General features: G+C 41.2%; 1 protein-coding gene across 1 annotated transcript in view; it reads left to right on the top strand.

The window, feature by feature from the left end:
• cspg4 (chondroitin sulfate proteoglycan 4) overlaps positions 1-25,098 on the top strand; it is a 100,104-nt gene that overhangs the window by 67,009 nt on the left and 7,997 nt on the right. The window contains exons 4-8 of the mRNA XM_055934910.1: positions 6,562-7,032; positions 11,082-11,258; positions 13,738-13,936; positions 17,665-17,796; positions 19,341-19,501. Coding sequence (XP_055790885.1) covers positions 6,562-7,032; positions 11,082-11,258; positions 13,738-13,936; positions 17,665-17,796; positions 19,341-19,501 — 1,140 coding nt within the window. The remainder of the gene's footprint in view (positions 1-6,561; positions 7,033-11,081; positions 11,259-13,737; positions 13,937-17,664; positions 17,797-19,340; positions 19,502-25,098) is intronic.

The following is a 25,098-nucleotide window of genomic DNA, read 5'->3' as shown; positions in this document are numbered from 1 at the left end:
GTATACATAAATACTCATAAACGTGACTAAAAAATATAGGGTGGACAGCGATTGATAGACAATTTAATTCTTAATACAATCGCGGATTTACATTTTTTTAATTATCCTTACTTTTCAATACAGTTTGCGCCAATCGAAGCTACGTCTAGCAAGATGGCGTCATAAGCGATTAACAATTTGACAGAAACACTATTTATCATAATAAATTGTTCCTACTTTGAGCTGTTCTTCCATCAGTATCTTGGGTCTAATCGTCTTTTGGTCGAAAGCTGTCCTCTTGCCATGTAGAAATGTCCATTGCGTTCGGCATGAACTGGAAGCGTGCCCAGAGATTTACAGTGGCTCAGAAATAAATGTCCCAAAATCGCACTAAACGGGTATAAATTGCTATAAAACGGTTTAAATTAACTACCTTATGATGTTTTTAACTCCTATAACGAGTAGAAACATGACCTGAGAAATATTACTGGCTCTACTAATGCTTGGAAAAAGAACGGGTCGGTGCCAACCGTGCGTCCGACGCAGCAGGAAAGGAGTGCCTACCTACACGTGTTTTTCATTTATAGTGGCTGTGATTGCGCAATCCACACCATTCAAATCGTCATCACGTAAAGGCATCCAGGGGAAGACGTAAGCAGTGTCCGTATACTCATAGCAATAACAATGGCCTTAAAACTGACTCCAGAACAGGGGCCAAAATGTGTGAAATCTGACTCCATGTCAGGGAAATTGCTGTAGAATGAGTTCTGTTCCACTCAGAGACAACATTTCAACGGCTATAGAAACTATAGACTGTTTTCTATCCAATAATAATAATAATATGCATATTGTACGATCAAGAATTTTGTAGGAAGTCGTTTCAAAAATTACACGATTTCCATAAATTGTGACAACAGCACCCCCTAGCCTTAACAGGTTAAAAAGGTCGGAGATAGGCTTGGCGATGATAGGGACATAAACCTTAAAGAAGAAAGGGCCTAAACCATCTGACCAAGATGGTTTTTGGGGTCAAGTTTCAGGAGCTCCTTTAGCACCTCGAACTCAGTGACTACCTGCAAGGAGAAACTTTGTAGCGGGGCAGGTGGAAAAGAGGGAGAAGCATCAGGGATAGTCGGGTTTGAAGGGGTGGGAGATGAGGAAATGTTGGACGGGCAAGGAGGCATGGCTGAGTCAAATAGGAATCCTGACTTAATGAAGTGGTGATTAAATAGCCATGTGCTTCTTGTCAGTAACAACCACATCATCAGCTTTAAGGGACATGGGTAGCTGTGAGGAGGGTTTAATCTCCAGGTCTTCAAAGTAACTAACTTTGTCCTTCCGGATAGCCTGAGTGCACTTATTTCTCCTTTGCCTGAACGAGAGCCAGTCAGCCTGAGTATGCGTGTGCCGAGCCTTTTGCAAAATGCAATTCTTGAAGTGGAGTAACTGCAATATCACGGTCGAACCATGGGCTGAACCTGTTTTTAATTATAATTTTCTGTATGGGGGCGTGTTTGTTGACAATACCACTGAAAATATCAAAAAAGAAGGTTCAAGTGTCTTCGACAGAGGGGATCAAGTTGATTCTATACCATTTTACAGAGGCCAGTTCATGAAGGAAGGCTTGCTCATTTAAGTTTTTTAGCAGGCGTCTATGACAAATCAGGACAGGTCCTTTCATTGAGCAGCCATTATGAACACAGGCTGTAAAATAGTGATCACTAAGGTCATTACAGAAAACACCAGACTATCAGAATTATTTGTGTGGATAACAAGAAGAGTAGCCTTTTCTGGGTGTTTGGAGTCATACCTTGTGGGATTGGTAATAATCTGAGAAAGATTTAGGGTCCCATTGCTTTAGGACTTGGTCAGGTGGTTTAAGCATGTCCCAGTTTAGGTCACCTAGCAGGACTAATTCAGATTTAGTGTAAAGGGTCAGGAGAGAGCTTTCGGGCAGGTAGGGTACAGGCCGGTGCTCATGGAGAACGATAGCACCAAGCAACAGTCAACAAAGAGCTATTTGAAAGTTTAATACTTAAAACCAGTGTTAGGTTCTAATTCTCTGAGTAAAACACTCAACGGACCTTATGAAAGCTTAACCAAGTTAAATTCTTCCCAGAGGGTCAATACAGCTGCATTCAGACAAAACAATTTTCAACCACCACAAGTATATATACACTTCAGTTTAGGCACTCCTCCTTCACTCCAAACCTTACATCTTTTATGGTTTGACAGGAAGACGAAGTGATAGGGTAATCAACCATTGTTTCTCCCTTAAGGGGATCTGACCTGACTTCAACCCCCTTGATGCCTAATCCAAAGATCTCCACCCGTATCCCCTATAGCAATCCAGTGACTTCCTCCCGTCCACCCAACACATTCCAAAGCCATCTGGCTCCTACAGATAACCATTAACCTCTCTAGGGTATGTGGGACGGTAGTTTCTCACCTCGTCAACAGCCAGTGAAACTGCAGGGCCCCAAATTCAAATCAGCAGAAATTCCATAATTAAAATTCCTCAAACATACATGTATTTTACAACATTTTAAAGATACACTTGTTGTAAATCCAGGCACAGTGTCCGATTTCAAAGGCTTTACGACGAAAGCAAACCAAACGATTATGTTAGGTCAGAGCCAAGTCACAGAAAAACAGCCATTTTTCCAGCCAAAGAGAGGAGTCACAAAAAGCAGAAATAGAGATAAAATGAATCACTAACCTTTGATGATCTTCATCAGATGACACTCATAGGACTTCATGTTACACAATACATGTATGTTTTGTTCGGTAAAGTTCATATTTATATCCAAATATCTGAGTTTACATTGGCGCGTTATGTTCAGTAGTTCCAAAACATTTGGTGATTTTGCAGAGAGCCACATCAATTTACAGAAATAGTCATCATAAATGTTGATGAAAATACAAGTGTTATACATGGAATTTTAGATCCACTTCTCCTTTTCTAAAAAACTTTACGGAAAAAGCAAACCATGCAATAATCTGAGTACGGTGCTCAGACGACAAATCAACCCAAAGAGATATCCGGCATGTTGGAGTCAACAGAAGTCAGAAATATCATTATAAATATTCACTTACCTTTGATGATCTTCATCAGAATGCACTCCCAGGAATCCCAGTTCCACAATAAATGTTTGTTTTGTTTGATAATGTCCATCATTTATGTCCAAATTTCTCCTTGTTGTTCACGCGTTCAGTACACAATCTAAACTCACGACGCGCGGGCAGGTCCAGGCAAAAGTTCAGATGAAAAGTCATATTACAGTCCATAGAAACATGTCAAACGAAGTATAGAATCAATCTTTAGGATGTTTTTAACATAAATCTTCAATAATGTTCCAACCGGAGAATTTCTTTGTCTTCAGAAATGCAATGGAACACAAGTTAACTCTCACATGAACGCACATGGTCAGCATGAACGCACATGGTCAGCTCATGGCAGACCTTACTCAATCCCCTTTCATTTGCCCCCACTTCACAGTAGAAGCATCATACAAGGTTCTAAAGACTGTTGACATCTAGTGGAAGCCTTAGGAAGTGCAACATGATGCCATTTCCACTGTATCTTGTATAAGCAAAGAGTTGAAAAACTAAAAACCTCCGATTCCCCACTTCCTGGTTGGATTTTTTCTCAGGTTTTTGCCTGCCATATGACTTCTGTTATACTCACAGACATCATTCAAACAGTTTTAGAAACTTCAGAGTGTTTTCTATCCAAATATACTAATAATATGCATATCCTAGCATCTGGGCCTGAGTAGCAGGCAGTTTATTCTGGGCACGCTTTTCATCCAGATGTAAAAATACTGCCCCCTACCCCAAAGAAGTTAACTTCTGATGTAAAAACCAGTCTCTATCTCTCTTAGATACTATACTTCTGAGTATACAATGTTCCAAGTTTAACCCAGAATCTAACAGCAGCAAATCAAATTGTTTGGGGACAGACTTGGTGGAGACAACCGAGCACTGAAGGTGATCCTTGGTAAAGATTGCCACTCCCCCACCTTTGGAAGATCTGTCTTGCCGAAAAAGGTTATAACCAGAAAGGTTAACATCAGTATTTAAAACACTCTTCCTTAACCACGTCTCAGTAATGACCAACACATCTGGATTGGAGCTGTGAACCCCCACTTTCAACTGAACTATTTTAGGTAATAAGCTTCTAGTGTTAACGTGCAGAAAACCCAGGCTTTTACGAGAGCAGAAATCAGTGAAGCAGATATCGGAGCACAAGTCAGAATTGGGGCTAGCAACATTAGATGGGCCAGAGTGTACATGCACATTTCCAGATATCATCAACAGTAATACAATCAAGGCACGGCACAGGACAGGGAGAGCTCTGCAGTGCTGATTTATGACATCTGAATGTGCATCAGATGGCAACAAGATCATATTGTACAGAAATTTCATGAGGTAATATGAATACAAAGCCGGCAAGAGGTGATTAGAATAGGATGGGAGGCTAAAAGTCTGTGTAACCAATAGAGTCAGAGTCCCGAGTGTGGGAACAAACATAGTCTGTCCCACGGTTGGGGAAAGAAAGTTCGGAGTCAACAAAGCATGCAGGAGTCATGAGGCAAATAGCAAAATAGTCAAATGCAGAAGAAAAATATAAAATATATAACGAGTTGGGGATTAACCATTGTAAATTCAGTCACTCGCCCCCAACAGTGCCTGTGTGCTGGAGGTGAGCAAAAGCTCGGGAGAGAGGTGGGGAGAGTGTGGTGGGGGTACCTGTACCAGACAGGGGAAGACAACCAGGGCAGACGATGAACAGATTGCCAGGTGGAATCTAAGCAGCAGTGCAGCAGGCACCGGGAGTAGGTGTCACACCCACTTGGGAGAAGCTTTACTTCTGGAGGCAGATTTCTTGTAGTACATTTATAATACATTTGCAAAAATGTCTAAAAACCTCTGTTTTCGCTTTGTCATTATGGGGTATTGTGTGTAGATTGCTGAGGAATTGTTTTTATCTAATCAATTTTAGAATAAGGCTGTAACGTAACAATGTGGAAAAAGTCAAGGGGTCTGAATACTTTCTGAAGGCGCTTTTAATCTTGTTTATTTACTTAATTATAGTCTATTTAGTGTGGAAAACACTCACGAAGTACACCCTACGGATACATCTGGAATCGTGTTGTTTTCGAAGATGAATACGAGTGCACTTCATCTTGAGAGCCTATTGATGAAGTTACATTTTTTCCAATGCATATTGCATTCCTTTTTTCACCTCGCATTGTGAAGTAATAAGAAACATATTGAAAATTGTGCTTGATATTTAAAGTTCCATTTCTCAGAGGACCTTGTTCTGTTCTTTTCTCAGTATTGACTTAAGAAGGACCAAGGTGTACAGACATTGAGAATGCATTATTGAGAAATGTCGAACGAAGCTCAGGTTGTCCTTTAAATGTGGCCCTATTGACCATGGCTTTTGTGGAGCTTACTTGAAGTGCATTCTCACTTTTAGTTGGAGAACCAATGCTTCCCACGGTTGTGTCAAGTTGGCTGGATGTCTGTTGGGTGGTGGAGCACTCTTGATACACACGCAAACTGTTGACCATGAAAAAAATCAGCAGGGTTGCAGTTCTTGACACACTAAAACCGGCGCGCCTGGCACCAAATTAGCGTAAAATAATATCGGTTTTTAGATATCAATACCAAGCTTTCCCAAGTGACCAAAAATAGGGCATTTTTTTTAAGACCGTATAGCTATGAGTCATAGCAAGTGCCCCATGCCTAATTCACATAGAAAAAAATTGTATTTGTGACTAATGTTGTGATTATAGATGATATAACAGTCAACTATTCCAGAAATGATTTATCCCTGAGGCAAAGCATCTCCCTTTATCCCAGGGTTTTCCAAACTCAGTCCTCGGTACCCATAGGGATGCACATTTTGCCTTTTGCCCTAGCACTACACAGCTGATTCAAATAATCAACTATAATCAATAATCACCTTGCTTTGAGATGCAGCTTTTGCCTATTTTGAAAGGTGCTTGTTTTCAGAAGTGCTTCAATCAGGCCACAAAAGTGCCAGACCCTGAATCTTCTTTAATCGACCAAGTTATGAGGGCTTTAGATGAAAAACTATTGTGCATCGAATGTAATTCATATGAATCAAAGTCAGTGGAGACTGTCTGTTTATTCGATTGCCTGAATTTATAGGTTGTAAAAACCTTTAGTATACTGTTATTGTAAATATAGGCCTACTTCTGTCATACAACATAAGGGAAGTAAATGCTACAGTACATTGATGTGTTCATCTTAGTAGCAGAAGGTTTTTACAGTGGTGGTGGAACAAATTGACTGAACGTATATGGAATGTACTGACTGAACTAACTGGTCCAACTTTACATAAGTGTCCCTAAAATATGTATTTACATGGTAAGTTATAAGTACTATGTAACAATGTGTAGGCTACTTACAACATGCACCTGTCCATGTAATTACCATGTAAATGCATAGCTATTACATAGGTGTTCTACAACCATGTAAGTACGGCCATTTAGTTAGTCAAGACTTGAAAGTGAATCTGAACCTGGTCTCCCAACTTTCTCCCCCCAGGTGGAACAAGCAGACATCCTGCCCTCTGAGATGGTGTTCACCATCAAGGAGCCTCCTCGTCTGGGCCACGTGGTCATGCTGACCAACCACTCGGACAGTACGGCTGCGCCCATCCTCGACTACATCCACTCCTTCACCCAGGAGGATGTCAACAGGGGCCGCATCCTCTATGTCTCTGCCTCCATCCAGGGCAGTGACGTCTTCGCGACTGACGTCAGCAACGGGTTCACCACCGTGGATGACCTCCGGATGATGGTGAACATTGTGCCTCGCCTCATCCCCATCCAGGCCCTCAACTTCAGTGTGAGGGAGGGCGGCGGGATGGCCCTTACCACTGAGCTCCTGAATATTTCTCACCCTTTCTACAGCGCGGTCAACGTGGACTTCGTCGTGGAGGAGCCACCGCAGCATGGGGGTATCCGCTACTTGGATGGTGACGAACAAGAGCTCACCTTCTTTACCTGGGAGGAGGTGAGTGCTTTTCATAGGTTTCGTTTTGGAGGGGGTAGGGGGGTGGTTGGTTTGTTGATGGATTGATTGATTGATTTAGTTCATTAGCTAATTTAAAAGTACACAGATATCCATATCAACTGTTAAGAGGTGAATTCTGGTATGTGTCACCCACTGTGATAAAGACAGTATATTTATTCTAATTCTCGAGGATTTTAAAAAACAGAACATTTCTATTTAGATGCCAGGAATTGAGCTACTCTCTCTCCCCACATTTTAAGTGTTATTTGTTTGTTAATCTTTCTGAAAAGAAGGAACCATGAGAAAACACAACAAGGGATTCGTTAGTTTAATTGAAAATGGAGTTTGACTTTTCCGTTTTGACTTGTTTGGAAACAAACCGAGTCCCACCAGACCACAAGCCATATCATTTATATGCACCATAGCATTTTCTGTGTCTTAATTACAAGATGCTCACGGAATAATATCCACCTTCTCTGACTTTGATCTTGCTGGTTGTTCGCGAAGACAACCAAGGCCACACTAAGTTCACTTTATTGTTGTTTGCTTAGTAACTCCTTTCACAGTAGCTGCTCACTATTCTGTGCGATGCTTCTCTGCTGTTTTATGATTCTGTCCGTCGTATTAGATAGAGAGAAACTACAGTATGTGAGACTGTGAGTTGTCTCGTCTCCAACCATGTGGTCCTGAGGCCTGGCACTTGGAAAGAATGAAAAGGAGATATGAGTGGTCACTTGTGGTGGAAAAGCCTCATGCATTCTGTATGTACCAGGGAGCCTAGTGGAGCTTGTGAGTCACCCCACTTATGGCTTGCCTGCTACGTGTATAGCTCAGCTCTTCTCCTCACTCATACACTACTCTTCTGAAAGGGTTGTGGAAAAACTGACGGTGATGTTCGGCAGCCCAAAGCCAAAATAAACTGGCCCATGTATTCCTATAATAAGGCATGTGCACACAACCCTCCCGCGCTTTGCTCCCAGACAGATTTTCTGAAAGACCCCACTATGTGTTTCAATTCAACTGGGACAAGCGCATAGCCATGATTCAGGTTAAATCTGATTTTGATTTTTAGAGGAGAAAATGTGGGGGAAAAAACTTTGACGTGTCCAGGTCTGCCATCCTGGACACGTTCTCTCTCTGGATCTGTGTATTTTTGTGTGCACTCTACTCTGTACATCGTCAGTGAGTTTGTTTCCTGTTATGCAAGGACGACCAAAAAAAAGTTGAGAGGACAAAACACAACACTTCTCCAAATGAGTACCACGTTTAGAAGTAAATCTGCAGACTGACTCGGTTGAGGCAGGATTAGAAGCAGAGTGTAATTGTTTGTAAATTAAAGATGGATATGCTTGGACTCAATATCGGACATGATTTGGAATTTCTTGACTCACTTATGTGGGAGCAGTGGTTCTTTTCATGCTCAGCGATGCTTTTCATGCTCAGGGCCCACTACTCCGCGAAACTCATATTGGCTTAATTGCTGTGTAAAGACATTTTCGTGGTAAACTCTTCATCACGCAGTGGATGTTTGTGAGGTTATGTCAGAGTATTGTAGCTTACTGCATGTAGGAGATGCAGTGGAGAAAATGAGAGTGGGGGAGCTTTACTCCTGTAGCTGAAGTGGTTGGCACATTATAGACTGGTAGTCATCATAAGTATGAATTAAAAGAGGCCACAAGAATGTAAATGGCTACTTGCATGTACTGCACATATAACATAGGAACAGAACATAGAGTAAGTAGTATTGTAACATGTAACACAGGAACATAGTACATTACATGACGAAGGGTGTGTCAGAAAGGTCAGAGATAATTTAAACACTGTTTTCTAGAAGAGCCACTATGTTGACTGTTTAGAGCTTTGTAAACAAACTGGCTTGGAAGTGGAACATTCTAGACCACCAAAGCTACGATAAACAACCAAGCTCAACCAGGTGCAGAGAGAGGAGTTTCATCAGGAATGGTGCTGCTTCTATAAACATGGAGCCTCCATCTGATCGAAGCACTCATTAAGATCACATCCACGCATGCATGCACAAACACACCGCACCATCATGCACGCATGCCCCCCCCCCCCCCCCACACACACACACACACAGCAGCCGAGCATTGACCTGTTTGATGCTGTACAAGCACTATCCTGGATTAGCAAAGCTCTCCCGCATACTGTGGTAAAGTTGAATGACTGTCCCCAATAAAAATATCAGAACACCACATTGTATCTCAGCATGGAACACTGTGACGGCCACATGTCGAACAAGAGCAATTCATTGTTTATTGTCCTTGAGCAGAGGCTGATTTTCCCGCTCACTTTCTCCGATCAGTAATGAAACCTAGTGTTTTTCCAGTTAGCTGGCTTCCATCTTGGATCAATTTGAATCTCCCTACTACAGTTGTGGTGCAGCAGGCCCCTCTCACCACCAAGTCATGCTCCCCTGCATGTAGACTAAATAGGAAGTCCTCCCCATTCATTGGAAACAATGCTTCTGTATGCATTTCCTCAAATACTCAGGGCCTGTATTCACAAACAGTTGGACTGTAGGATTGTATTCTTAGAGTAGGAGTGCTGATTTAGGAGCAGGTCCCCCGGTCTTATTTAGGTATGATTTAAAAAGCGAAACGGATCCGTGATCAGCACTCCTACTCTGAGACTGGGAATACGGAGTGCTTGTTAGAGTATTATCTTACTATACCTCACCTGTGTATTTGCATATCAGAACATCAAGATCGTCTGACGAAGTGGCCTACACTTTAACATGTAGCCTATGTGACTCACCACCTGGATTTGGTCTTATGTAGCAAAATTTGAAATTGTGTTTTTTACATTGGATAAAGGTAGAGACTTAGAGCTACAAAATGGTATATCATACACTGCATTTTTGAGGAACAATGGGAAAGTAATTCTGCTTTAAAAAGTTGATAAACCTGTAAATTCCCTTTTGGCCTTTGAACGTTTTGGTATCTAGTGAAGAGCTCTTCTTTGTCTACACCCATTCAGCATTGTTCACACCCTCTTAAGCTTTAGCCCCACCCATCTCGTTTCGCTCTTGGAGCGTTCAGAACGCACACTTGACGCTCTGGCCGATGATTTGTTTACCTCTTGATAACATGAAAACAGCCTAACCAGCTCTGCTGGCAACAATTTCATTACTCTTTTGTGCTGACGTTTACTGACACCGGCCATATTCAACGGGTGTTGTACACTTTAGCTTCAGACATGTAGCTAGCTAGCTAGGTAAACAATGTGCAAGATCCCACACGTAATGTAATGTTAGCTAAAGAGCCAGCCAGCTAACGTTAGCTAGTTCAACAACAATGAACATAGTGCCAAATCATGTTGTTACTATCCTGCATGAATCTGCTGGGAGCTAACCAATCAGGTTCAATGTTAGCTAGCTAACATTAGGCTCTAACTAGGAAAGCAAACGGCTCTGGGATATGAATAATAACATCATACACGTAACGCTAGCTAGCTAACAGTACACTTGAGCTTGAAATGAAACCACTTTGTCTAAATGAGAATTGTGTAATATCTGAAAATGTAGCTAGCTAGACTATCTTACATTTTGATTAAAAACAGAGTTGTGACTTGCGACATACTGTACGCCTAGTTTCCTGAAACGGGTCACCTATGTTATTGATCAGTAGAGGGAGAGAAAGACACAGTGATCCATTGTCTGTCTGGACTCCAAAATACTGGGATATGAAGACCTTGATAGAATATTGTTGATCCATCCATCTCTGAAACATGTGCATGATATAGTTTACACACATTAATAATTGCTTTTTGTTTGAGTGTAACAAACTTCCAACATGATAAGATAGTGATCAACATCTTGAATTATCACCTTAGTCCTAAATGTTTTGCCCAAAGGTTGCCAAATTTTGCCTAAACATTCCTAGACACAGGAGCTGTTATAGCTTTGCTTGAGACTGGGATTAAACAACACCAATGTGTCCATTCTGCCAATTCTGTTTGCCTACCACTATTGTGTGACAGGAGAACTGACTAGTCTGTGTGACCCCCATGGCCCCTTTTGTTCTCTACAGGTGAAACTTGGACATATCTACTACTTACATGACAGCACGGAAAGCGGCGAGGACAGTTTCACACTCTCTGCCTCAGCCTATGAGATAGAGCGTCGCAGCCTCCCCGTTACCTTCACTGTCACCGTCTTCCCGGTCAACGATGAGGCACCTAAACTGACACGCAACACAGGACTGGAGGTACTGAGCTGTCGGTTTACCACAACAGTTGACTACATATTTGATGAGTGCAAACTCCTTTTAATTGCGATGTACTGTATTTCACCAGAACCAATACAAACGCATTTGTTTTATGCTCCAGTTTAGTGCACACATTTAGGACACTCCAAAACCATTATGCTTGTCAGAAGTTAACAGTGTTTGTTTGTTTGTCTGTTTTTCGTTTGTTCATCTGTGCTATCATTTATGTTTTGATAAGCCTTCTCAGTGGGTTGCCTGAAAACAACTTAATAGCTAATTAACGCTATTCATAAGTGATTTACACATTGCCACGAGTTATGAAGGACATAATTGGTTTGTAAACATCTTACTAATTAATGTACTTGATAATGAATACCTTAATTAAGTAATACCTTAGACACATATGGCAACACTTTATATTAGTAACCCTTTAAGGCCTGAGGTTCATTACCAATTTCTGTCATGGATATATTGTATTACCCGTCAATTCTTGAAAGCAAACAGTAAGGCCGTGTCTTAAATCTGACTTGCCTACTACTTGCTTAAACTGCATACTCTGTACTAATCGTACTACATACTATTTAGAACATACTGTTTAGTAAAACAAATGCAGTATGCAACCAATATCAACATACTAGGCACATCCTACTGAGAATGAGTCATCTAATGTGCATTTGCGTTGATTCCCACAATTCATTTATTTTGGCACAGCGCATCACCTCAACTGATTATCAGCTGTTGTCAGACACACATGCATCTCGAAAGACAATTATTTCCTCAATATTGTGTAGTGAAGTCTACTAAATGAGTATGACATTCTGGCATTTAAAGCGTACTACATTTTCAAAATTTCTATAAAAAGTAATTTTTTCACATATCCAAAGTGCCTACTATTTAGAACGGAAATATGGGTATATTCGAACACGGCCTAAGTGTTTCAAAAATTCAGAATGTAGATTTTACTGTAGAGACAAAATGGCTGGAAAAAGCTATAATCATCTCACATACAACTGGAAACCGAGTGTGTCATTCAGCTTTGTTTACTCTGCCCTGTGGTTCGGCGTATCCACGGTAACCTGTATTTTGGGGAAACTGAGATGACAAGACCTCAGGCTTTTGGCGATGCCAGGGAACCAGCCAATCGCAGCGTCCCTCGCACGGCCACAAAATGTAATATAATGATATGTCTCTCTGTCCGCATGCAGGCCTAGTGTTCATTCATACCAGCTCCAGCTCCTCCTGTGAATTCTCTCCTTAGCTTCCCTAGCACTGCTTCTGATTTAGGGCAGGAAATGTGAGCATAGTGACCTACAGCAGATGATCAGGCATGACGAACAACATGGTCCAGTCGTGACTCTCTGATCGCCATAGATCCTGTTGGCCAGGCCCTTTCTACAGCTGTCTTCTATTAGGATATTTTCTCGCACGCAGTCTATCTTTCTCTTTCTCTATTTCTTTCCCTCTCTCTCCTCTCCCTCTCTTTTGCTCTAATATCTCTCACTCTCGCTCTCATTTAATCTCTCTCTATCAATCGCTTTCTCTCTCCCTCTCTCTTTACTGGGATTTGGAGACGGATACAATTAAAACATTGACACATTGAATCATATTGTTGGCTTCAAAAGAAATGAGACATCCATTTTGTCAGATCAAGTTTAATTTGCAACCCTTCTTCCTGAGGAGTAAAAGTCATTGATTGTTATATAAACAATCAATTTCCAGCACAATTTAACTTGCCAAAATGACTCAGGGAAATTTCTTGGGTGATAGTGAGGTAATGTTGCCATCTAGTGGAAAGTTAATGGAATAACTAATTATTTGATGGTGTACACACACCCCAAAACATATTAACTTTATTGTCACGTACACTGGATAGGTGCAATGAAATGTGTTGTTTTACTGGGTCAACCATAGTAGTACAGCACCCCTGGAGCAAATTAGAGTTAAGTACTCTGCTCAAGGGACACATTTTTCACCTGGTCAGCTCAGGTATTTTAACCAGCAACCTTTTAGTTACTGGCCAAATGCTCTAACCGCTAGGCTACCTGACACCCAACACAGATGTGCTAGGCTATCTGCCACCCTACACAGTACTACCACCAGACAGCAGTAAGAAAGAATAGGCTTGGCAGAGCACAGGCTGCGTTTCCAGCAATCGTCAATTTACATTGTCCATAGAGTACATTCAATTACATGGAGGCCTACATACAATATCATTTTTGGGGTATATAAAACTCAACTAGTATGCTCAATCAGATCTATTAAAAGTAGTTGAAACATTCTCATAGTTGCTGGTTGAATATATCACAATGGGTATGATAAACATTCTAAACTTAAAACTTTTGAAAATAATGCTAAATATAACGCACATCTTGTTTTACATATATGTTTTTTTGAAAATAGACTCACCAAAAGTTAAGAGATGTATCCCTTTCCTTAACCAAGACCAAGCTCTGTTCTTTGGGCTTCTCTCTCTCTTCAGGTTTTAGCTGGAGAGGAATCGGACATCACCACCAGCATGTTGAATACAGAAGATGCCGACACCCCCAACAACGAGTTGGTTTATTCTATCGAGTCAACCATCAATGGGTTGGTGGCACTAAAGGTGGAACCTGACGAAGAAATCCAGAACTTCACACAGGCACAAATTAACAACGGGGAAGTCGTCTTTATCCATGAAGGTAAGGCTGTTTGAGCTTCTACCTACAGCCTCAGCTACCTCACTGACCCCAATTGACTCACTGGCCACAAATTTACTTTCAGGCTGATGAATCAATCTTTCTGTCGAAATGTTGGTAAATAAATTATTTAATCGGAGCTACTAGAGTGTGCAGATTTTTCTTTTCTTTTTAAGGATGCAATTGGTATACCTTCTCTAAGACCTGAAAACCTGTGTTAGCTCCCTAGGCTTTAAAACATCAAAATAAAGAAAGTCGCACACTCCATGTATAATCTCCCAGCAATGTAATGGGTATTTACCAACGTTTCGGCATCACTGTGCCTTCCTCAGGGTAATGTCATGAATACTTTGAACCAGGTTATGTAGACAGACACACAGTGCAATTAGTGTAACCAATGACAATAGTGAGGGGTGTGTCATAATGATTAAGTTCATTAAAATTAATTAGTGAAACTGTTAAAAAAAATAGTATATGGCATATTAAGTATATTACGCTATTGTTATCATATAGAAACCTAATGGAATATTGTACATCATATTAGCATCAACATACATTATTGTTTCATTCAATTTCACATAATAATTTTGTATTTCATTTCATTTTTGTTACATGTAATATTTTGGTTGAACCAAAATATTACGAGCATCGTCAACAGGGGGAACATATTAGGTGTACGCTAATAAGCTGTAAAAAATAATTTTCCGATTTATAAGACTTGTTCATAAAGGAACATTTGTTCATAAGAAGGGCCTGAGATCAAAGTCAATATTCAGACCACTAGGGGTCAATGTTTTTAGACAGGACATCCAGTAATCCTCACTTTGTAGTGGTAGGATCTCGATGTTACCTCCTTTCCTTGGTAGAGCAACATGCTCAATGCCTGTGTATTTGATGCTCAATGCCTGTGTATTTGAGGGAGGAGATGGGATGGTTAGCTTCAACAAAGTGAGCTGCTACTTGATAGCCAATGTTCTTGGCTTTCCAGAAAAACAACGCAACCGTCTTTTGCACTAAATACACCAAGGGTTCGGAGAAAAGGAAAGCAATCCTGAAAAAGCACTGGCATATTCTGCAATCAGATTTTTTTTAAATCACACACCTCTTCAAGGAACCCCCACTGGTGGTCTATAAGCGTGGTCGCAATATTGGAGATTGGTGAGATCTGACATGCCCCCTGAGCCCACTCAGACACTCTTGACACCTATCCCAAATGGAAACTACAAATGTGGCTCATACTGCCCACAGTGCAATAGCACTATAAAAACATATTTCTTCAGACACCCACATACAGGTTGAAAGACCCCTGTTAGAGGGATCATCTCATGCAAGACCAAGGGAGTAATCTATCTCATCACCTGTTCATTGTGGAAAAGCCTACGTAGGACAAACGAAAATACAATTATAACAACACATAGCTGAACACCGCAGCTCAATCAGGTGTAAGAACATTGACTATCCAGTAACAGCTCACTTTGTTGAAGCTAACCATCCCATCTCCTCCCTCAAATAAACAGGCATTGAGCGTGTTGCTCTACCAAGGAAAGGAGGTCACATCGAGATCCTACTACTACAAAGTGAGGATTACTGGATGTCCTATCTAAAAACATTGACCCCTAGTGGTCTGGATATTGACTTTGATCTCAGGCCCTTCTTATGAACAAATGTTCCTTTATGAACAAGTCTTATAAATCTGAAAATTATTTTTACAGCTTATTTGCGTACACCTAATATGTTCCCCCTGTTGACAATTCTTATTATACACTGCTCAAAAAAATGAAGGGAACACTTAAACAACACAATGTAACTCCAAGTCAATCACACTTCTGTGAAATCAAACTGTCCACTTAGGAAGCAACACTGATTGACAATAAATTTCACATGCTGTTGTGCAAATGGAATAGACAAAAGGTGGAAATTATAGGCAATTAGCAAGACACCCCCAAAAAAGGAGTGATTCTGCAGGTGGTGACCACAGACCACTTCTCAGTTCCTATGCTTCCTGGCTGATGTTTTGGTCACTTTTGAATGCTGGCGGTGCTCTCACTCTAGTGGTAGCATGAGACGGAGTCTACAACCCACACAAGTGGCTCAGGTAGTGCAGTTCACAGGATGGCACATCAATGCGAGCTGTGGCAAAAAGGTTTGCTGTGTCTGTCAGCATAGTGTCCAGAGCATGGAGGCGCTACCAGGAGACAAGCCAGTACATCAGGAGACGTGGAGGAGGCCGTAGGAGGGCAACAACCCAGCAGCAGGACCGCTACCTCCGCCTTTGTGCAAGGAGGTGCACTGCCAGAGCCCTGCAAAATGACCTCCAGCAGGCCACAAATGTGCATGTGTCAGCATATGGTCTCACAAGGGGTCTGAGGATCTCATCTCGGTACCTATTGGCAGTCAGGCTACCTCTGGCGAGCACATGGAGGGCTGTGCCGCCCCACAAAGAAATGCCACCCACACCATGACTGACCCATCGCCAAACCGGTCATGCTGGAGGATGTTGCAGGCAGCAGAACGTTCTCCACGACGTCTCCAGACTCTGTCACGTCTGTCACATGTGCTCATGTGCTCAGTGTGAACCTGCTTTCATCTGAAGAGCACAGGGCGCCAGTGGCGAATTTGTCAATCTTGGTGTTCTCTGGCAAATGCCAAACGTCCTGCACGGTGTTGGGCTGTAAGCACAACCCCCACCTGTGGACGTCGGGCCATCATACCACCCTCATGGAGTCTGTTTCTGACCGTTTGAGCAGACACATGCACATTTGTGGCCTGCTGGAGGTCATTTTGCAGGGCGCTGGCAGTGCACCTCCTTGCACAAAGGCGGAGGTAGCGGTCCTGCTGCTGGGTTGTTGCCCTCCTACGGCCTCCTCCACGTCTCCTGATGTACTGGCCTGTCTCCTGGTAGCGCCTCTATGCTCTGGACACTACGCTGACAGACACAGCAAACCTTTTTGCCACAGCTCGCATTGATGTGCCATCCTGGATGAACTGCACTACCTGAGCCACTTGTGTGGGTTGTAGACTCCGTCTCATGCTACCAGTAGAGTGAGAGCACCGCCAGCATTCAAAAGTGACCAAAACATCAGCCAGGAAGCATAGGAACTGAGAAGTGGTCTATGATCACCACCTGCAGAATCCCTCCTTTTTTGGGGGTGTCTTGCTAATTGCCTATAATTTCCACCTTTTGTCTATTCCATTTGCACAACAGCATGTGAAATTTATTGTCAATCAGTGTTGCTTCCTAAGTGGACAGTTTGATTTCACAGAAGTGTGATTGACTTGGAGTTACATTGTGTTGTTTAAGTGTTCCCTTTATTATTTTGAGCAGTGTATATTAAGGTTGAACCAAAAGATTACATGTAACAAAAATGAAATGAAATTATTATGTGAAATTGAATGAAAGAATAATGTATGTTGATGCTAACATGATGTACAATATTCCATTATGTTTCTATATGATAACAATAGTGTAATATATTTAATATGCCATATACTATTTTTTAACAGTTTCACTAATTCATTTTAATGAACTTAATCATTATGACACACCCCTCCCTATTGTCATTGGTTACACTAATTGCACTGTGTGTCTGTCTACATAACCTGGTTCAAAGTATTCATGACATTACCCTGAGGAAGGCACAGTTTGTTTTTAGCTCCCTAGGCTTTGTAAGCTTTATCTTTGACTCTGATGGTCAACCTATGCCACCTACTATTCTGAACTGTTCCTTCAGGTCTGGTGTCTGGAGGCTTCAGTTTTACCGTGACAGACGGAGAGCACACCTCTCCTCTCTACCGCTTTGTCGTTACGGTTAGACAGCTCACCATCACCATGGAAACCGGGGAGGAGCTAATGATCTTTCCAGGTGAGCTACCAAAAGCATGCTGGATCATGAAGTAGTGAACCCAACTTGACCAGACATTTATGATGAACAAATAATGGCCATTTCAAATTATGTCTCAGCGTGGCTTTGTTTTTTTGTTTTTTTGATTGGATAACAAATAGGCCTCAATATCAGATAAAAATAGTTCCATGGGTATTTTGTAGCCTACAATGAATACACCGAGAATCTCACTGCCGAGACTGCTGATAGGTACTTATCAGTGGGAGGCCGTTTCTTTCTCTTGCAAGAACAAAAGTGGTACCTGCTAGTTACGTTTGATACCGGAGCTCTGAGGCATGCGTCGAAATCTCGAAGCAGTTTACTTCTAAGCAGTATGCCGATGCTTGTATCACTTTATCAGAAGCACGTGATCAATAATCAACAACCACCTGATTGGTTTGATATTGGTGGTGGTAGGAGACAAAAAGGCTACACTGCACACGTGCTACAGCGTGTGCCTCGTCATCTATAATCATTTGCTGTTCTTTTGACCAGCAGGTGCCACTAATATACACAGTGTTGATTAAAGCCTCGGGTAATTAACCTATTTTCGACACAATTGGCGGGAAAGGCTCAACTCTTCATTAAGTTTCATTTTCCCATCACTAGTACCAACCCGGTAGTGACGAACATGGCAATGCTCGTCAGTGGCCAACAACTTGACTTTGAGCCAATCAGAGCGCATGAACCCCCAGATGGGGAGCCAGCAAGAGTGACAACAAAATGGAAAAAAGAGGGCATTTTCTTCATACATCCACAGTTTTATGTCATGAGCCAGTCACACTTCATATGCAATGTAGGCTATGGGATGGTAATGCACACAACACTGAATACTTCCTCCAAGCTAACTAACCACTGTAGCTAGTATTGACATTATAATTAAATTACAATGGATTAGTTTCCATGAAACAGCTGCCGGTGTTAGCTGGCATTTAATGCAGTGTCCTTAGCTACCTAGCTAAGATGTGCTAGCTAGCGAATATGCTAACATTAGCACATTAGCTAGATAGCTAAACAGTTGGCTATGGGCTGGCACTGGGATTATGGAGAGTGAATTAAATTGTTTCTTGGTCATCTTGCTAAGTAGTTATCTAGCTGTGGCCATCTGGCTAGTATCAACAAGGGCTTTCTACAAAATAGCAACATTAGCACAGTTAGCTAGCTAACATGGGAATCTACACCATTAACTAAGCAACACACATGGACATGCATTGCCAAACAACCCTACTGCTACCTTCTGGTTTGGTGTATTTTAACAAGGCTGAGTGGCTGACGACTTCAGTCTTTACTGTGTGAACACAAAAGAGATTGACTTCCTACACTCTGTTCAGAGGTGCTAAGTAAGTACTATCGGCAGGCAAACGTTTGACAATCCTTCTGGTGTCTGAGCTATTGGAAAGTCTGGCCTTAAAGGCTTAAAAGGTGTCAATGAGAAGAAGCTAAGAGCTACAATGACAGGGCATGTGTTTTATATCCTGCATTACATTCACTTATAGTGAACCTGTACCATTTTTACAATTTTATAGGAACAAGACATGCCATCACCAGTGCCATTTTGAAGGCAGTGACCAATGAGGATGGAGATGAGATAAGCTTCTCATTGGTCAGGCCTCCTCGCTTGGGAAGACTGATCTTAGCCAACGACAGGAACCAGTTTGAAGAGATCACACGCTTCTCTCAATCAGAGGTAAGACAGAGAATCCGCAGATGACTGAGAATTATTATAATTTAATTTCCATTGTGCCATCTTCTATTATAAGAACATTCCAATGAATGGATAAGACATTTACTTCCCTGGCTTTTGGGAAAAGTGTCCAGTCAGTGCATCTGGTTTTCAATTTAGGATGAGTTTGGAAACCAATACTTAGCTAATGCTGTAAGAGACAAGCCAATGTCAACGGCCCTGATCATGTCAGCAGGAAGCGATGTTCCATATTTATGTATATGCTGATGGGAAAAAGGAAAGCTAAGGAAATATTACATACAGTACATGCATCCAATGTAGGATCTTAATTTGACCAGTACTGACACAGCAAAATAAAATAGCAGCAACAGGATTTAAATGTTTGCTCCATAATGTTGCTTGATGTAACAGCTGTTGGAAGGAGAGGACCAAGGTGCAGCGTGGTATGTGTCCATATTTATTAAATGAACACTGAAATAACAAAGAATAACGACCGAAACAGAACTGGCTGGTGCAGACACACAACAGGAAACAACAACCCACACAACACAGGTGGGATGAGGTTACCTAAGTATAGTTCCCAATCAGAGACAACGATAGACAGCTGCCTCTGATTGAGAACCACACTCGGCCAAACACATAGAAATATAAAACATAGAACAAAAACATAGAATGCCCACCCCAACTCACGCTCTGACCAAACCAAAAATAGAGACATAACAAAGGAACTAAGGTCAGGACGTGACACTTGATCGGTGGTTAGGCTATTAGCTGGCCAAAATTAGGCTACATGAAAAGTGCAATACTGTTTATATGACCGTGTGTTAGTGTGGGTTTTCAGTGAATTTACACTACCGGTCAAAAGTTTTAGAACACCTACTCATTCAAGGGTTTTTCTTTATTTTTGCTATTTTCTACATTGTACAATAATAGTGAAGACATCTAAACTATGAAAAAACACATATGGAATCATGTAGTAACCAAAAAAGTGTTAAACAAATCATAATATATTTTATATTTGATGGACATTAGACCATCATAGTTGTCACGATCGTCGTAACAATGAAGAGAGGAGGACCAAGGCGCAGCTAGATAACAGTACATCGTCTTTATTTACTGAACATGAAACCAACACTGACAAACTATACAAAAACAACAAACGACTGTGAAGCTATAAAACGAAAGTGCAGACACAAGAAACTAACATAAAGACATAGACAATCACCCAAAACCTACCTAATGACTATGTCTGTCTAAATATGGCTCCCAATCAGAGACAACGATAGACAGCTGTCTCTAATTGAGAACCAATCTAGGCAACCATAGACATGCAAACACCTAGACTGAACACTGCCTCATAAACATACAAAAACCCTAGACAATACGAAAACACATACATCCCCCATGTCACACCCTGACCTAACTAAAATAATAAAGAAAACAAAGATAACTAAGGCCAGGGTGTGACAATAGTCATATTATAGTGTGCCTTGAATTGTAAATAAATTACAGTGTCACCAGCAAAGCCCCCCACGCCATAACACCACCTCCTCCATGCTTTACGTTGTGAAACACACATGCAGAGATCATCCATTCACCCACACGTGTCTCACAAAGACAAGGCAGTCGGAAACAAAAATCTCAAATTTGGACTCTTGACCAAAGGAGAAGTTTCCACCGGTCTAATGTCCATCGCTCATGTTTCTTGGCCCAAGCAAGTCTCTTTATTATTGGTGTCCTTCAGTAGTGGTTTCTTAGAAACAATTTGACCATGAAGGCATGATTCACACAGTCTCCTCTGAACAGTTGATGTTGATGTGTATGTTACTTGAACTCTGAAGCATTTATTTGGGCTGCAATTTCTGAGGCTGGTAAATCTAATGAACTCATCCTCTGCAGCAGAAGTAACTCTGGGTCTTCTTTTCCTGTGGTTGTTCTCATGAGAGCCAGTTTCATCCTTGCGCTTGACGGTTTTTGCGACTGCACTTAAATAAACTTTCAAAGTTCTAGAAATGTTCCGTATTGACTAACCTTCATGTCTTAAAGTAATGGACTGTCGTTTCTTTTTGCTTATTTGAGCTGTTCTTGCCATAATATGGATTTGGTCTTTTACCAAATAGGGCTATCTTCTGTATACCACCCCTACCTTGTCAAAACACAACTGATTGGCCTAAACGTATTGAGGAAAGAAATTCCACAAATTCACTTTTAAGGCATACCTGTTAATTGAAACGCATTCCAGGTGACTATCTCATGAAGCTGGTTGAGAGAATGCCAAAAGTGTGCAAAGCTGTCAAGGCAAAGGGTGGCTATTTGAAGAATCTCAAATATGAAGCATATTTTGATTTGTTTAACTCTTTTTTTGGTTACTACATGATTACAAATGTGTTATTTCATAGTTTTGATGTCTTCACTATTATTGTACCATGTAGAAAATAGTAAAAATTAAGAAAAACCCTTGAATGAGTAGGTGTTCTAAAACCTTTGACTACCGAGTGTATATATAAATCACAAAATTCATCTGCATCTTGGATATTAAAATAACATGATTCACATTTTAATAATTTAGCTGACGCTCTTATCCAAAGCGACTTTCATGAGTAATTTGGGTTAAGTGCCTTGCTCAAGGCACATGGACAAGCCGACCTAGTCGGCTTGGTATTCGAACCAGTGACTTTTTGGTTACTGGCCCAACATTCTTAACCGCGAACCACTAACCACTTAATCGAAAAATAATGATACAAAATAGACTCTGCATACTGCATTACACAATGCATTCAGAATGTATTCAGACACCTTTACTTTTTCCACATTTTGTTGCAGCCTTGTTCTTATAATTGAATAGATAGCTTTTCCCCCTCATCACACCACACCCTATAATGACAAAGCAAAAAGTGTTTGAAAATGTAGCAAATTTATTTAAAAAAGATTAAATATCACATTTATTTAAGTATTCAGTGGGGAGCGTCGAGCCACAACCATTTTCAGATCTCGCCAGAGATGTTCGATCGGGTTCAAGTCCGGGCCCTGGCTGGACCATTCAAGGACATTCAGAGACATGTCCCGAAGCCACTCCTGCCTTGTCTGTGTGCTTAGGGTCGTTTTCCTGTTGGAAGGTGAACCGTCGCCCTAGTCTGAGGTCCTGAGCACTCGGGAGCAGGTTTTCATCAAGGTTCTCTCTGTACTTTGCTCCATTCATCTTTCCCTCGATCCTGACTAGTCTCCCAGTCCCTGTAGCTGAAAAACATCCCCCACAGCATGATGCTGCCAGCACCATGCTTCACCTTTGGGATGGTGCCAGGTTTACTCAAGATGTGGCGCTTGGCATGCAGGCCAAAATGTTCAATCTTGTATTCTTCAAACCAAATAATATTGTTTCTCATGGTCTGAGTCTTGAGGTGCCTTTTGGAAAACTCCAAGTGAGCTGTCATGTGCCTTTACTGATGAGTGGCTTCTGTCTGGCCACTCTACAATGAAGGCCTGGTGGGTGGAGTGCCGCAGAGATGGTTGTCCTTCTGGAAGGTTCTTCCATAATAATAGTTCTTCCATCTCCACAGAGGAACTCTGGAGCTCTATCAGAGTGATCATTGGGTTCTTGGTCATCTCCCTGACCAAGACTCTTCTCCCTGATTGCGCAGTTTGGCTGGGCGGCCAGCTCTAGGATGAGTCTTGGTGGTTCCAAACTTCTTCCATTTAAGAATGATGGAGGTGTTGTTCTTGGGGACCTTCAATGCTACAGAAATGTATTGGTACCCTTCCCCAGATCCTTGCCTGTCTTGGAGCTCTACGGACAATTCCTTCGACCTCATGGCTTGTTTTTTACTCTGACATGCACTGTTAATTGTGGGACCTTATATAGACAGGTGTGTGTCTTTCCAAATCATCTCCAATCATTTGAATTTACCACAGGTGGACTCCAATCAAGTTGTAGAAATATTTCAAGGATGATCAATTGAAACAGAATGCACCTGAGCTCAATTTTGAATCTTATTGCAAAGGGTGTAAATAAGGTATTTGTTTTTTTTAATGTTTAATAAATTAGCAAAACTGTCTAAACCTGTTTTCGCTTTGTCATTATGGGGTATTGTGTGTAAATTGATGATTTAAAAAAAATCTATTTTAGAATAAGGCTGTAACAAAATGTGGAAAAAGTCAAGGGGTCTGAATACTTTCCTAGTGCACTGTATGCTCCCATGTGTGGTTGATTGGCATGTTGCAGACAAGTTTTAGTGGTGTTGAAAAGTTCAGCTCAGGACACAGTAACCTCAAAGAAGCACACATAGGAACATTCCAGCCTACCTTCCATCACATTCCCAGTCTCGTTACTGGCCCAGATCTATCTTCAACATTCTACACTAGCTCAGTGGCAGTGGAGGCTGCTGAGGGGAGGACGGCTCATAATAATGGCTGGAAAGGAGCTAATGGAATGGCATGAAACATGTGTATTTGATCCAATTCCACCTATTTGCTCCAGCCATTACCACAAGCCTGTCCTCCCCAATTAAGATGCCGCCAACCTCCATTGTTCAGTGGTAATCTAATCTTACAATACAGGATGCTAAATGAAGATCATGAACATGTTGAGCCACAAATAAAAATCTATGACAGAAATCGTCATGACACAAATGAATAAAATAGATCACAAAACAGGCAAGATCAGAAAAGCACTTGATCAAAAGTTTATTTAGAAGTTGTTGATCTTAATTACTCCATCTAATCTCCAGGCTCACATAGGGTTATGTTTATCATCCTCATCACACAGAAACCAGCTACAGGGGTTTAAAAGTAAACACTGACACGGTGCTTATGTTGACTGGGTTGAAAGTAATACACACGCACACCAGACCTGGGTTAAAATACATGTGTATTTGACTATCTGATATTTCAAATTTAAAAGAATCTGTATTTGAGTATTTTCACTTTAACCTCATAGTCATTGAGCATTTCCAAATGCACAGCCCAAAACAAGTACTTTTCTTTGAGCGTTTGAATGGTTATTTTGTCACGATCGTCGTAATAACATTCAGACCAAAGCGCAGGGTGAAATCAGTTTGACGTTTTATTAGAAGTGAACCGCACAAAAAAACAAGAGTAAACGACACGTGAAGCTATGGAGTGCTCACAGGCAACTACACATAAACAAGATCCCACAAAACACAGTGGGGAAATGGCTGCCTAATATGATCCCCAATCAGAGACAACGATAAACAGCTGCCTCTGATTGGGAACCATACCAGGCCAACATAGAAATAAAACAACCTAGATTACCCACCGTAGTCACACCCCGACCTAACCAACATAGAGAATAAAAAGGCTCTCTATGGTCAGGGCGTGACATATTTGTATAAATCATATGCTGCTAAATCGTATTTCAAATACTAAAATACAGTGACTCAAATACACTCGCATGCATTTAACACAAGTATTTAAAAATTGTATTTGAAAATACTGTGTATTTCCAAATATATTAAAATATTCAACTACTTATCTTTTCAAATAAAATATATCTGAATATGTCCTTTGTCATAATTATTTTGTCCCCTAAAATGGGGTGACTATGTACAAGAGTGCTGTAATTTCTACACGGTTCACCAAGGCTG

This window comes from Salvelinus fontinalis, chromosome 9, assembly GCF_029448725.1.
Source record: "Salvelinus fontinalis isolate EN_2023a chromosome 9, ASM2944872v1, whole genome shotgun sequence".
Lineage (NCBI taxonomy): Eukaryota > Metazoa > Chordata > Actinopteri > Salmoniformes > Salmonidae > Salvelinus > Salvelinus fontinalis.
Note: the sequence above shows the minus strand (reverse complement) of the source record. Positions and strands in the feature narration are given on the sequence as shown.